The sequence below is a fragment of the Haemorhous mexicanus genome, chromosome 5, assembly GCF_027477595.1.
Source record: "Haemorhous mexicanus isolate bHaeMex1 chromosome 5, bHaeMex1.pri, whole genome shotgun sequence".
In the NCBI taxonomy this organism is placed as follows: Eukaryota; Metazoa; Chordata; class Aves; order Passeriformes; family Fringillidae; genus Haemorhous; species Haemorhous mexicanus.
In genome coordinates this window covers 14,337,917-14,350,050 of record NC_082345.1, presented here as the reverse complement: position 1 = coordinate 14,350,050, position 12,134 = coordinate 14,337,917, and the positions used below count along the sequence as shown (strand labels likewise).

At 45.8% G+C, this 12,134-nt stretch overlaps 1 protein-coding gene across 10 annotated transcripts; it reads right to left on the bottom strand.

Moving 5' to 3' along the window:
- Nucleotides 1–2,119: 2,119 nt before the first annotated feature.
- LOC132327142 (protein mono-ADP-ribosyltransferase PARP12-like) lies at nucleotides 2,120–11,763 on the bottom strand. Of its 10 annotated transcripts, none has more exons than XM_059845979.1 (10): nucleotides 10,080–10,154; nucleotides 8,513–8,553; nucleotides 7,612–7,629; nucleotides 6,884–7,004; nucleotides 6,101–6,158; nucleotides 5,779–5,863; nucleotides 4,903–4,978; nucleotides 4,033–4,163; nucleotides 2,901–3,052; nucleotides 2,120–2,465 (listed from the first exon to the last, which is right to left on the bottom strand). In XM_059845979.1, the coding sequence occupies exons 5-10, from the start codon at nucleotides 6,144–6,146 to the stop codon at nucleotides 2,185–2,187; spliced, it is 771 nt and encodes a 256-aa protein (XP_059701962.1). In that variant the 5' UTR covers nucleotides 6,147–6,158; nucleotides 6,884–7,004; nucleotides 7,612–7,629; nucleotides 8,513–8,553; nucleotides 10,080–10,154; the 3' UTR covers nucleotides 2,120–2,184. The 10 variants fall into 10 exon arrangements, with proteins under 10 accessions (XP_059701962.1, XP_059701961.1, XP_059701959.1 ...); XM_059845978.1 differs by having other exon boundaries at nucleotides 9,985–10,125; XM_059845976.1 differs by lacking the exon at nucleotides 10,080–10,154 and adding an exon at nucleotides 8,688–9,640 and having other exon boundaries at nucleotides 7,548–7,629.
- Nucleotides 11,764–12,134: the final 371 nt, after the last annotated feature.

Genomic DNA, 12,134 nt, shown 5'->3' with positions numbered 1-12,134 from the left:
CAAGCAGGTGAATTCCCTGCATCTGCTCCTCCCCATCCAGCAGTGGCATGGGAGAAAGAGCAGCAGCACCCACCTGGAGTCAGGAGTGCTCCTTCGAGCAGTAGCACAAAGGGAGAGTTGCAGAGGGTGACCCTGAAAGAGCACAGGCTCCTCAAGGAGAACTTCCACGTCAGATCTGGTACTCCAGCACCTGCAGAGCCCCAGCAGTGCCACACCACTGCACACTGTTACAGCAGCTCATACCAGATCCTGCCTGATCTTCTTGATATAACAGCCGGCACCTAATTCTGGAGGCAGCTGGAGGCTTTATGAAATTCTCCCTGTAGTCAGAAATATTTTTGACTTACTGGAAAATCTTATTTTTCTTCCAAACTGTGCACGTTTGTGCCTGTCCTCTGTTCTCTGTCTGTTTTCCTCTTTTTCAGATCAACAACCCCCCCCCCTTTTCCTGTGGCTGGCCTGCTTCTCAGCAGGCTTTTCCTTACCTTCTCCTGCCTCTGATGAATTTGGCAATCATACTCTGAAGCCCACCTTGCTGGAAATAACTTTCTCCCACATGATGGGTGGTTTCTTCTGTCATGGAGGAGAAGAATGGGGGAAGATGATTTATACACAGACATCATTTCACAGAGTATTTTGTATAATAGCAAAACTCTTCCCAAACCCTCCATCTCCCAGCCCCTGTCCTGCCCAAAGGCTGCATGTCCAAGCCCCCTTAAGCTGATGAAGCCATGGAAAAAATCTATGGAATGTTGCAAGGACCAGTGTAGGGTGACAGCTGAAAATGGTCACTGTTCAGTCCCTTCCCATCCACTTTAAGTCACTTCAAGTGACTTTCATTTTTACTTCCTGACTGTGTGGAAAGTTCTCTGCTCACCTGTGACTGACAAGACTAGATCACTAATTGCAAAAGAACAACCTTTAGGCTTCTACAAAAGCAGTGAGACGTGGAATTGCATGAATTAGTGCAGCTTAGGGACTTACTGCAGTCTCCTATCTTTCAAAATTCTCTAAAGGCACTGATTGTGCCTGAAGATTGCAGCTTTAGGAAAGCTGATGAGATTCTACTCACAGCCTTCCTCTTGGTTCCTCCCAGGTATGGCACACACAAGTGAACTACTTGTGACTCCTCTGCTGAATTACAACTTACACCTCACGACTGTTTTAAAATAAACTATTCATTTTGTTTCCATGCTGTCACTCATCCCAAATGTTATCCCATTATCCATCAAGTTTCAAGTACTATGACCACAATTCAAGCTTTCCCCACCATCCATCCTAGCTGGAACACACACCACTGAGGCACTTTTCCATCACCAGAAATGCCAGGCAGCAGCAGGGTAATCCAGAACAGCCACCACCAGTGCCATCCTGCAGGGTGGCAAGGAGGTGGCCATGCCAGCAGCCAGCCCTCACAAAGCCCTTGTGTCTCACTGCTCACTGCTGCAGGAACTGGCTCCACAGCCCTGGTGGGACACTGCTGTGTGCCATTATTCAGCTCACCACAGACTTCCTCACTGCTGGTGTCATGGTATGGAGGGGATCTGACTTGAGCAGCTGCCATATCCCTGCTTTTCTTGACCTAAATCCAGTGGGAACAGAGGAAGGACAGGGTGTCACAGAGACATGCAGACTTGATATAGCAGAACAAGGTAAGAAGAAATCTCAGCAATGTGACCAGGAAACAAAGCAAAATTCTTTGCCAGCATTACTTACAAAGCCTTCAGGATGAGGAGCTTCCTGCCATTTACTTCAAAGACAGGCCATGATTCCTCTCTGGAGCACCATGGTGTAGGTACTTTGACTTTTCCTTCTTCCACATTCCCTGCCCAGCCTCCCTTTGGCATATCAACACCATCACTGGGAGGAATCAACCCGAGGTGACCATATCAGTGGATCAAGGTCATTTAAACTCAGCAGGTGTCACTGCATGTTGGTATGCAAGGCAGGTACGTCCCCATTCCAGGCTAGAGATATGCTGAATGCTAAAGCTTGGCACTGCTTCTGGGGAAAGAATAGCCCCTAACAAAAAACTATGCCTCCCCAAACAATCAGGGTATTGATACTGGTTCACTGCACTACAAAGAATTCTAAAGCTACAACTAAAATTGAACAAACATTTTTAAAAAAATGTACTGAAGAGTAATTTATTCAGTGTGAATTCAAAAGACATTCCACCATTCATTACAGGACAGCACAGCTGGTCTCAAGGCTGTACTCCAAGATATAGGCAGGGTAAATTTGCTGCTTCTCAAAGATGACAAAGATGGAAGGGTCTGTCGGGTCATCCACACAGCTGTCATAAAGTCTGTTTGAGTTTTTGTCTCTGGGTGGAGGGCGGCAGTACTCCGGGTTCCCCCGCACAAAGTCTCCTACAAGAACCTGAGCTACGAACATGCTGTAGCGCCCACCGAGAGAGGTGCAGTACTCATGGGAGTAGCTGGCATCTCTGGCAAAGTAGCTTCCTAGGGAGCAGAACAAACCACAGGTCAGACAATACACCAGCCAAGGGACAAGCACGTGCTACCAGCTCCTTGGCAGCCAGCAATCCAACAAGCCAGCTAGCCCTACAATATGGGGGAACATTCTTGCCAGGTGTTGCCACACTGGCTTATTGTAAAGTATCGACCAACTCCAGTCCACATTTCACCATCTGCCACCCAGTCCCACCTATTCAAGAGCAGGTACCTGAGGCAAAGAGAAGTGGTTTTAGTCCTTCCTGGAATGGGATTGCTGCATTGGGTGCTGCCTAAAGCAATGCAGATGTACACAGGTGACCGTGCCCTAAAGGCAGGAGTATGTGGGTCAGGAACCATCAGTCATTTCAAACCCACATCTCCCAGGCTGGTTGGGGTCTGCAGTCCCTGCTGCTACATCCCCTACACCCTTCTGCATTGTACCTTTTCCATACATTGTCCCATGAGTCCCACAGAGTCTCCAGTCAAAGTTCTGCTCACAGATGGCAGACACATGGGATGGACTTGTGCCATGGAACAGGAGCCTCTCGTTCACCCCTTTCAGTTGATGGATCTTCTTCATCTTTTCTTTTTGCCTAGAGACAACAATAACAAAAAACCCAAACAAACAAAAATAAACAATCAAAACCAAACCAAACCAAATAAAAAACCCACCAAAAACCAAACCCAAACCAACATAACAAAAAACAAACAAACAAACAAACAAACAAACAAACAAGCAACCCCTACTTGTTTTCCTGGTTCAAACAAGGAAAATTTCCCAATTCAACTCCTCCCTACTACTGGGTCATGGTGGAACATTGATGCAAACCACTCTCGATGGGGTTACTGCCTGCTTTGCACTTCTGCTGGTACCCTGCCACACAGCTGGCTCCTGCCAGCAAAACAAAAAGTTCTCAGCAGCACTATGCACTGTGTCACCCACGACTTCATACCACATGAAAGAGTAAAGAGAGAAACATCTCTGACCAGGAATTGGTCAGTTCCCATGTTATATAAATCCTGAATACATAAATATGTTTATAAAACAGAGCTGTGTGAAGCTACAGTGAAGACTGTATAATCTCTGCCCTTATCTTTATCACCAAAAAAAGTCTCCTCTTTTTTTTTTTTCCTAACTCCTATGTGGAAGAGGCTAAAACCAAAAGAATAAACCTGAAACACCAAAGCTCAGTTATGATGAAGGAAAAGAATTTACTTTTTGAATAACACTAGCAAGAATCACACACATATCTTGCTAGGGATAAAAGGCTCACTTCTGCACACACAAAAGAATACGGATGCAATGCTAACAACTCGGTCACAGATAGAGGAGCCCCAGTCCGCTTCCAGGACTGAGGACTGCCTCAGGGAAGCCTCAGCCTCAGAGAGCCAGGTTTTGGGGCAGTCATAAGTCTGGGCCACCAGCCAGACCTGGGCAGAGAGATGTGTGACAGCCTCACTTCTGTTGGACCTCTGAATTTGGCAGCTCCAAATGTAGACTACAGAGGACAAGAGATCAGAAAATACCAGCCTTCTCATACAGTAAGGATAATGAAATAAAATAGATACAAACCACTGAAAAATGTCCCAAAGTGTTGGGTTCTGAATCCTCTGTAGTTGGTTGATGCAGTAATCTTTCATTGTCTTCTCAAACAGCCTCTTGATTTTTGTATATTCTTTGGAATCATTGCTGAGCTGTATCAACTGAAAATTTTTAAAGCATTAAAAATAATGTATTACTGAGAGTAACAACTCCCAAGTCCTTTCAAAGGACTCATCAACCTTCTCACATCTGATGAAAAGCCCTACCACAAAAATCACAAGCTGCTTCTGCTTTTCCTATCAACCTGCCTTTACCATCACTCGCCATGTGGAAGCACAGGCACCAACTGAGGGAAACCAGTGAAATCCCAGACGAGCTTCCCTTTGAGGGTGCACCTCCACATCTGGACTATTTTTAGCTCAGAGTAACCTAAAGTTGAAATGCACAGCAGCATTCAGACTGAAGCAGAGTGAAAGTTTCCCCTTGATCTGGTGCTCTACTCTACTCTGCCCTACAGGGCTAAGCTGCAGTTTTACCACAGCAAATAACACCCTGCCCCAAACTGACAGAGGAAATATCACCTTAAGATACAATTAATCTGGTTTATCAGGGGATGAAGTGCTTTGGGAGAGTGCAAAGCACAGGTATGAGCAGCAATGGCCTTTCTTACCCTGTGTGGTATTATGGGGGAGATGATACCACATCATTCTCAGAGAGCCTCCCAGGAAATGCACGTCTGTTCTGAATATGAAACTGTCAGTCTTGTTTCACATCATAGCTGCTTATTTTACAAGACACATTTAAAAGCTGGTAACATCTCAATCGCCTTGAATTATGGTCTTGGAAAAATCAGTGCAGGAGAGAGTTCTCCCTACCCACTGGAGAGCTGGAAAGTCCTACCTTGTACCCAATATCAGGTAGTGCAGTTTGGTCCCACTGTGGAGGATAGGCAGGATGTGACAGAGTCATGTTTTGGCTACAGAACAGAAAAAGGAGCCAGTCAGCTGGTGATACTCCTAACCAAATCCCCCTTCTGGTGAATCTAACCACGGGCTCTAAAGCAGCCTTCAGGCGTCCGTTCACAAGCTATAGTTTGTTTTCTTTTTGAATGAACACACCTTAGGTTGAACCAATACTTTAACTGAACCCTCAGCTTCACATGCACTGTCTGTTCGTGAGTTGCTAAAACAGAGACAGCTCTTACTAAAATAAATCAGCACAAATAACATTTATAGCAGATATGTTCAAATTAAACTGAACTTCTTTTAGAAATAGCCATAAGATAGGGTATCTCAAGTAAGTGCCTCTAATTCACTTCATTTCAGTGGATTTGCCTGTTCTGAGTTTTAGCCTATTCTCAGCTTTCCAAGAGATGACATCCACATGCACCACAGCTCTTGGGATTGGCAGTCTCTCACTCCTAATCACTGCACAGTTTATTTATTAGTGTTGGGGCATAAATCAAGGAATAAAAATTCCTGGCACAGTTATGTCAGCCCTATGTGGCCTTGCCTCTCACAGAGAGAGCAGATCTGCTCTAGTGGTCTGTCACAGCTGCCAGAGACTGCCAGCAAACATCCCTCCAGAGAGTTTTACAGAAGCGTTGCATAATTTACAAATACTGTCACTGCAAAATGTACTGTTAAACCAGCCAGGAAAAGGTATCTAAAAATTAATTTAAGAAATATAAAATTGCATTTTAGGCAGGTAGGAGGAACTTTTTAGCAGAAAGGTGCTGTCTTCTAGAGACATTGTTAAACAATGAATGTGGATTACCTTCCATCTTGTCCATCTTCGGACTGTTTAGGCAGTCGAATAACAATTCTTTGAGTTTTAAAGAGCACATTTGTTTGGACCATGTCTTGAAAGAAAAACACAATAACTCAATAATGAGATTGTCTAGGGACAGGCTCTTCCATGTTAAGTAAAAATAAAAGAGGAAGTAACCCTGAACACTGCATTGTGGTGCTCTCTCTATCCCACCCACCCCAGTGCAAACTTCATTCCCACTTGCACTGCTCCTACTTAGAGATTAGCAAGGTCCACCACCAGCTAGCATAGGCTGTGAAACTTGAAGGCAATCAAGCACCAACTGCACCTGCACTGGTATTCACATCCAGGCTGCTGGCCAGAGAAAACCGCATCTGATGGCAGGCCTGCAGCAGGAAAGAGTTTTCAGTGCAATGGGGGCCACAAACCTGGCTTTCCTGGCAGCACAGGGCTGCTCCATGGTGCTAAAAGCAAAGGCTGCCCTCCCTTCTTGGTCCTGTAACAATATCACAGAGCACATGCTGTGTGACATGGCTAATTATCCATTGTTTCCTCCTTTAAACACCACTCTTTACTCATGCCAGGAAACATTTAAAGTTTGGAAAGCTAACAGGAGTTTTAAGATGGGTAAATAAATTAAAAACAGAAAAGCATTTTTAATTTTCCCATTTCTCTCTCTATGCAACCAGCCCTAAATTTTTCTTTGCTGCACTGTGCTTTCTCTGCCTTAAGAAGCTTCCAAGATGTTCAGTATAGGCTCACTTCTTCACCTTTTGACTTTTCAGTGCCTTTTCCCCCCCCTGATTTCTTATTCTTCTTTTTCAGGTATATAAACACAAATGTATAAGCCAAGTTGCCATGAAGCATTTACTCTCAACTCTTCTTCTGAATGTACAATATTGTCAGGTATGTTTTTTTGACTACAGATGCCCAAGTGTAGAATCTCAAGTGGGGCATGTCAAAAGTTTAGAGAAATTTACCTACTGCTCAATTTCTGCTTGGAGAAAATTTGCAGGAGGAGGAAGAGTTGTTCAAAGAGATGCAGACATAGTGTGAAAACCTTCAAGCCAGCTGTGCTATGAAAAGAAATTAAAACAAGGAGATACTTCACCTGCAAAGTCTAACTTATACTGCTGAGAACCAGCCCTGAAGAAAATAACACCATTCTTGTCAGCTTGATATTCATTCTCCAGAAATGAAGATGTTACAGTAGCAGTGTTGTGATCTGGATGCTGCAGAAAGAGCAAGGAAATTATATGTATTAGAAACCACCCTTTGGTTTAGGTGCCACTGTGGGGAAATATCAATGTTTCCCCAGACCCCTATGGCAGGAGAATGTTTTGAAGTCTCTGTGGCTTCAAGCATTTTGTTCTACAGAGATGGAGTGGGGGGGGGGGGGGGGGGGGGGGTACCCCACCGAGCACAGCTGCTTCTAACAGCAGCAACAAAGAACCCCACAGCCTGTGTGGTCAGCTCCAGCAAAATGATGTTTGTCAGCTCTGGAAAATGCACCCGCTTCCCAAGCCAGTCCCTTGAAAGCTTTCACAGAGTTCCAGTCCTGCTTTGAGGGATAATTAAGGAGACAATTCCACCCAGGCAGCACTGCAGGGGCACCCATCAGTGTGTGTAGAATACACCAGCTGCAGAACAACATGCTCTAAAGAACTCTCCAAAGATGGCTTAACAAAAGCTTCTGGCATGAACAGCAGATGAATTTCACCTCTTTCCCATACTCAATCCACTGGTTGGAATCATCGAGCCAATACCAGACATACTCCATTTTCAGGAGCAGACAGATGAGTCAGGAGACAACACAAGTGCAGAAGAGCTGATGGGCACCTGGCTGCTTGTTCTGCCCTGCATTGGAAAAGAAATCCAGATCAAAGTAGGGGTCTTTTCCAAAATTGTCAAATTATGCAGTATCCCTGGTCTGATCAGAAATCTATTCGCTTCTTGAAAAAGGAGACCCCCTTCAGCTGGAAAGTGCAGGTTTGCCCCAGAACTGAGGAATTGGTGTTTGGATGTTTACGGGGCATGGTAAGCACCTCAGAAATTCCCTTGACCTCTCTGACTTGGACCTGTGCCACTGATTTTCTCCAAAAAGTATCTTCCTAAAAAACACATTTTAAGAAAATACTCTTGACACCAAGATTCCCCTGCAGCCCATAGAGAAGGCCATGGTGAGACAGCTGTGCCCCTGCAGCCTGTGAAGGTCCATGGAGCAGAGATCCACACAGCAGCCCATGGAGAAGGCCATGCTGCAGCATGTGGACTGGCCCTAAGGGAAGCTGCAGTCCATGGAGAAGAACCCATGCTAGAGCATGTTTATCCTGAAGGACTGCAGCCCATGGGAAATGAACCCTGCTGAAGCACAGGAAATTGTTGAGAATGATGGAGGAGCAGATGGCAAGTCTTACAGACTGAGGACAACATCCATTTCCCTTCCCCTCTGCGTTGCTTTGGTAGGAGGGGGTAGAAAAGTCAGGAATGAAGGAGGGAAGTTGAACCTGGGAATCCATGCAGGGGGGAATAAGTGATCTAATTTTCTATTCTCACAATTTAAATCTATTTTAATTGGCAATAAATTAACTTTCCCCAAGTGAAGTCTGTCTTGCCCAATGGTCACCTTGGCTTTATCTCAGCTCATGAATCTTATTTTCTCCCTGCTAAAGGAGAGTCCTGTTGAGGACAGGGAGTGAGAAACCAGCTCTCACTTGCAGGAGGGGATATCATTACTTACCAGCAAAGTCTCCACTCAGTACTCTATTCTAGACACAGCACCTACAAAGAGAAGAAAATGAAACAGCCACCAATAATTCCAACCCATGGGATTTTACTTTGCTGCCTGCTGTGCTTCACCCTTAATTTAATCTCCCAGTTTCGGAACCAGACAACACTTTTTTAATGTAACTCACCAACTTACTGCCCCTACAACATTGCCTATCGTGGATCACATATTCATAGCCAGAAGCTGCCAGCTGTTGATCTTCCAAGGGTCTGTGACAGAGCTACTGTGAGCTGCCTGAAGAATCTGAACACAATATTGAAACAGAAACTGGAAATGATCATGTATCCAGCTCTGATGCCCTTTGTACTTTGGCAGGGATCAAGGGTATTCAGAGCCGGCCAATGAGGGGAAATCATTACAGAAGCAGCTCCCTCATAGAGCTGTTTACAGTGCAAAGGTCCCCAAAACAAAGGCGTGGCAGCCCCACACTGCCAGAGCAAAGAGCAAGGAAGAGCCCAGCTCTCCTTCAGGCAGACCTCGTTCCAGCACTGCCTGTGTACGTAGTAACACCAGCCAGGCCTGTTCCTAGAAAAATGCTCCAAACTATTCTTCTCTCCCATTGCAGGGCATTCAAGAGATCCAGCACTACCAGGAGATTTTTTGGACATGGCTGTCCCTTTTTTTTCCCTCTGCACAGCACCATGATGCTGCTGCTGTGGGCATGGCTGAAGAATTTGAAGTTGGCAGATTTGAAAGGAGGAATTTGAGGAAGGAGGTGAGGAGAGGGGAAATGGAAAGGAAACCAGGGCCGGCTCCCCTGCCAAGACCTGGGGCTCCCAGTCTGCCCTAATCACATGAGCTTGGAAATCTGTCCGCTTGTGACCTTCTTTCCTTTTCACTTTCCAGCATTTCTGCTCCATGCTGGGATTCTCCACGGATTAACTAACCCCAGCTAGAAATAAACAGAGGTGAAACACTTCAAAAGCAGACAGAAATGTTTTGCCAGCAAGACAGGTAGTGTCCTTCACATTTTGCTGAAGACCTCGCTACATGGTCTTGTGCAACTCTATATTTGCTTTTTATATCTTAACAGGAGTAACTTTATACAGAGAAAATTTTATACTTAAAAAGAAGCCTCATGCTACCTTTTCCCTTACACAAGAAAAAAAAGATGAATGAATGAAGATACAAACACAACTTACAGTATGACAAAGTGCAAGCAGGTAACCCTCCAGCAGAACTGAATGCCAAGCCCACAAGCTATGAAAACCTGAACTTCCTGTGTGTCCAGCCCTCCCCTCTCAGCTGCACCCTGGGAAGGCTGTCAGAGCCCAGCATGTGCCACTTCCCTGGCACAGTTCTGTCCTTGGGCTGCCCAGTCACCACCCTCAGGAGCTGAGGGCATCAGCCTTGTTGTTGCCAGTCTGGATGAGCCTGCTCAACCCTTGCTCTGCATGGCAAAGGTGCCCTATGTGCAGCAATACCTTCGAAAGTGAGCCAGACCTGGCTGTGAGAGTGAGCAGAGCTGTGAGAGCTCCCTGTGAGAGCTCCCTGTGAGCTGTCCACAGCACATCAGTACCTTGCTGTCTCCCTCGCAGTCTCTCCGTGGAGCACGGGTGCCTCTCTGCCACTGACCCTTAAGGAAGTGGGGCTGAGTAACATTTCCTCCTGCTGGTTGCGACAGACGCATGTGCATCTGCCAAGCATGAGCAGGCCAGGCACAGCCCAGGGCTTTGGCAGATACAGCTGCAAAATCAGTGTCACTGCAAACCAGGAGAGTTTACCCCTGCTTCTGGGTTCCTGTTATTGTACCTACCTAGAGCCAATTCCTCTCAGCCTTCCAATGGTTGGGGATATTCAGGACTTGCTCCTTTCTATAAGAAGCAGCTTCTGTTGAACATCATTCTTGGAAAGTCAACTGCTGACGTTGTCTTGCAAAGTGTCCCCCCAAATCTCAGTGCAGGAAGTGGGTGTTGTCCATCCCACTCTCCCCAGGGTTGTGTGTGCACTGCTGGGGGGTTTGCAGCAAGCAGAGCCACACTGAGCCACACAAACCTGTGTGTGCCAAGCACAGCCCTGTGAGACAGGCTCACTCAGCCCTAGGAGTTCTGCACCATCCCAGGTGTTCTTGTTCCTGCACCTTGAAGTCTGATCCTGCCCTCTGCTCTTCCCCACACTAATCAGACAAGGCTTAGGAGCTTTCCAGTCTGACCTCCAGCTTTCAGAAGCTGACAACATTTCCCAGCAGAGCTCTGAGGCATAAAGCTTAACACGTCAAGTAGTCTTAAGATGCAAACTTGTTAAATCAAAAGCATTTATTTGACTTCTTTTTAATCTCAGATTGTGTTCATTTGAACTGCCCAGAACATTTTTCTTTCCTGGTGATCCAGTCACACCAGATCAGTAGTGGCTCAAACACAACTCTGAGTTTCCAGAAAGGATACACTCTGAGTGCATTCTATAGACATAGCATTAAAACAAACAAACAAACCACCCAACAACAACAAAACCCCTAGCACACACACAAAAAACCTAAAACAAAACAAAAAACCAGCACCACAAATGTGATTATGAACTCACTTTCTTTTGCTTCTGGCTGTTCTTGAAGCTCTTAGACACACTGAGGCCTAAGTGCTTCAGTAGACATGAGACAGGAGCTTTAGGAAGAGCATTCTGGCATGGCAGAAAATGTCAACATATATTTGCTGGGAGCAGCACACCATCCTCTCTAAAAATAAACCGGAAACTTGAGCTCACTGTAAACTGATATCTTCTGGACATCGTATTTTTTATTTTTATCCCTTTTAATTGCAATGTCGTCCATGGAGCTGTTGAACATCTGATTTCTCAACCATGGTACAGTATCTAGGAATGGGACAGGTCTTAGAGCAGATTTCCTAAGTATAGCCCTGCGAGATCATATTCCTGCCCAGTCAGCAGAGGCACCCAAGTGTGGTTTTCCTGCATATGTCAAATGACTTATCCTTTATAAAGAAATCATGGTCCAGCAGGTAGCATTACTTAGTTCCTCCCGGGAATTTCAATTCTTGCTCGCTTTTTCTCTTCAGAGAAAATAGATAAAGAAGGGACTTTTCACCCTTTGTCTGTGCCTCTGTGACACGCAGCAGTGCTGTTGCAATTTCAGACTGGTCCAAGGTTCAGTGTGGAAGTCCTGATGCTACAACATGTGTACAGTGCTCACATGGGTATTGCCTGGGACCAGGCTGGCAGTACCTCATGCTTTTACCTTAAGGTGTGTAAAATCCCCCAAACCAAAGTGGGTGGACCCAGGAAATGTTGGGGTGATTGAGCTTACCTGGTTCTGCAAGGTCTTCTGCAGGTTGGTCCCCCAGCCACCCACAGTGGGTCCTGGTCCACCACTGGGGTGATATGGGAAGGTGTGCCAGGTGGTTCAGCCTCAGGAAAGCCTGGCATAAGGAGGGATGGGCTCCTGTCTGGGATCCTGGAAGCATTTCCAGATCTCACTTGAATCCATTCCATCATTTAAAGCCAGTATCTTCTCCTGTACGCTGTGATGGTTTCTGCTGTGAGGATTTTCCCAGTGAGACAGTATTTCCTGTTGGACAAGGTCCAGTGGCTTGTAAATTAAATTGTGGGAGGGTAGTGGTGCAAC

Coding starts and splice junctions, on each gene's coding strand:
- LOC132327142 (XM_059845973.1), bottom strand. CDS start 7,552: ATGGAGTATGTCTGGTATTGGCTCGATGATTCCAACCAGTGGATTGAG. Junction 7,005..7,492: donor GGATTGAGTATGGGAAAGAG/GTGAAATTCATC, acceptor CTCTTTCTGCAG/CATCCAGATCACAACACTGC. Junction 2,466..2,900: donor TGGGACAATGTATGGAAAAG/GTACAATGCAGA, acceptor TCTGCTCCCTAG/GAAGCTACTTTGCCAGAGAT.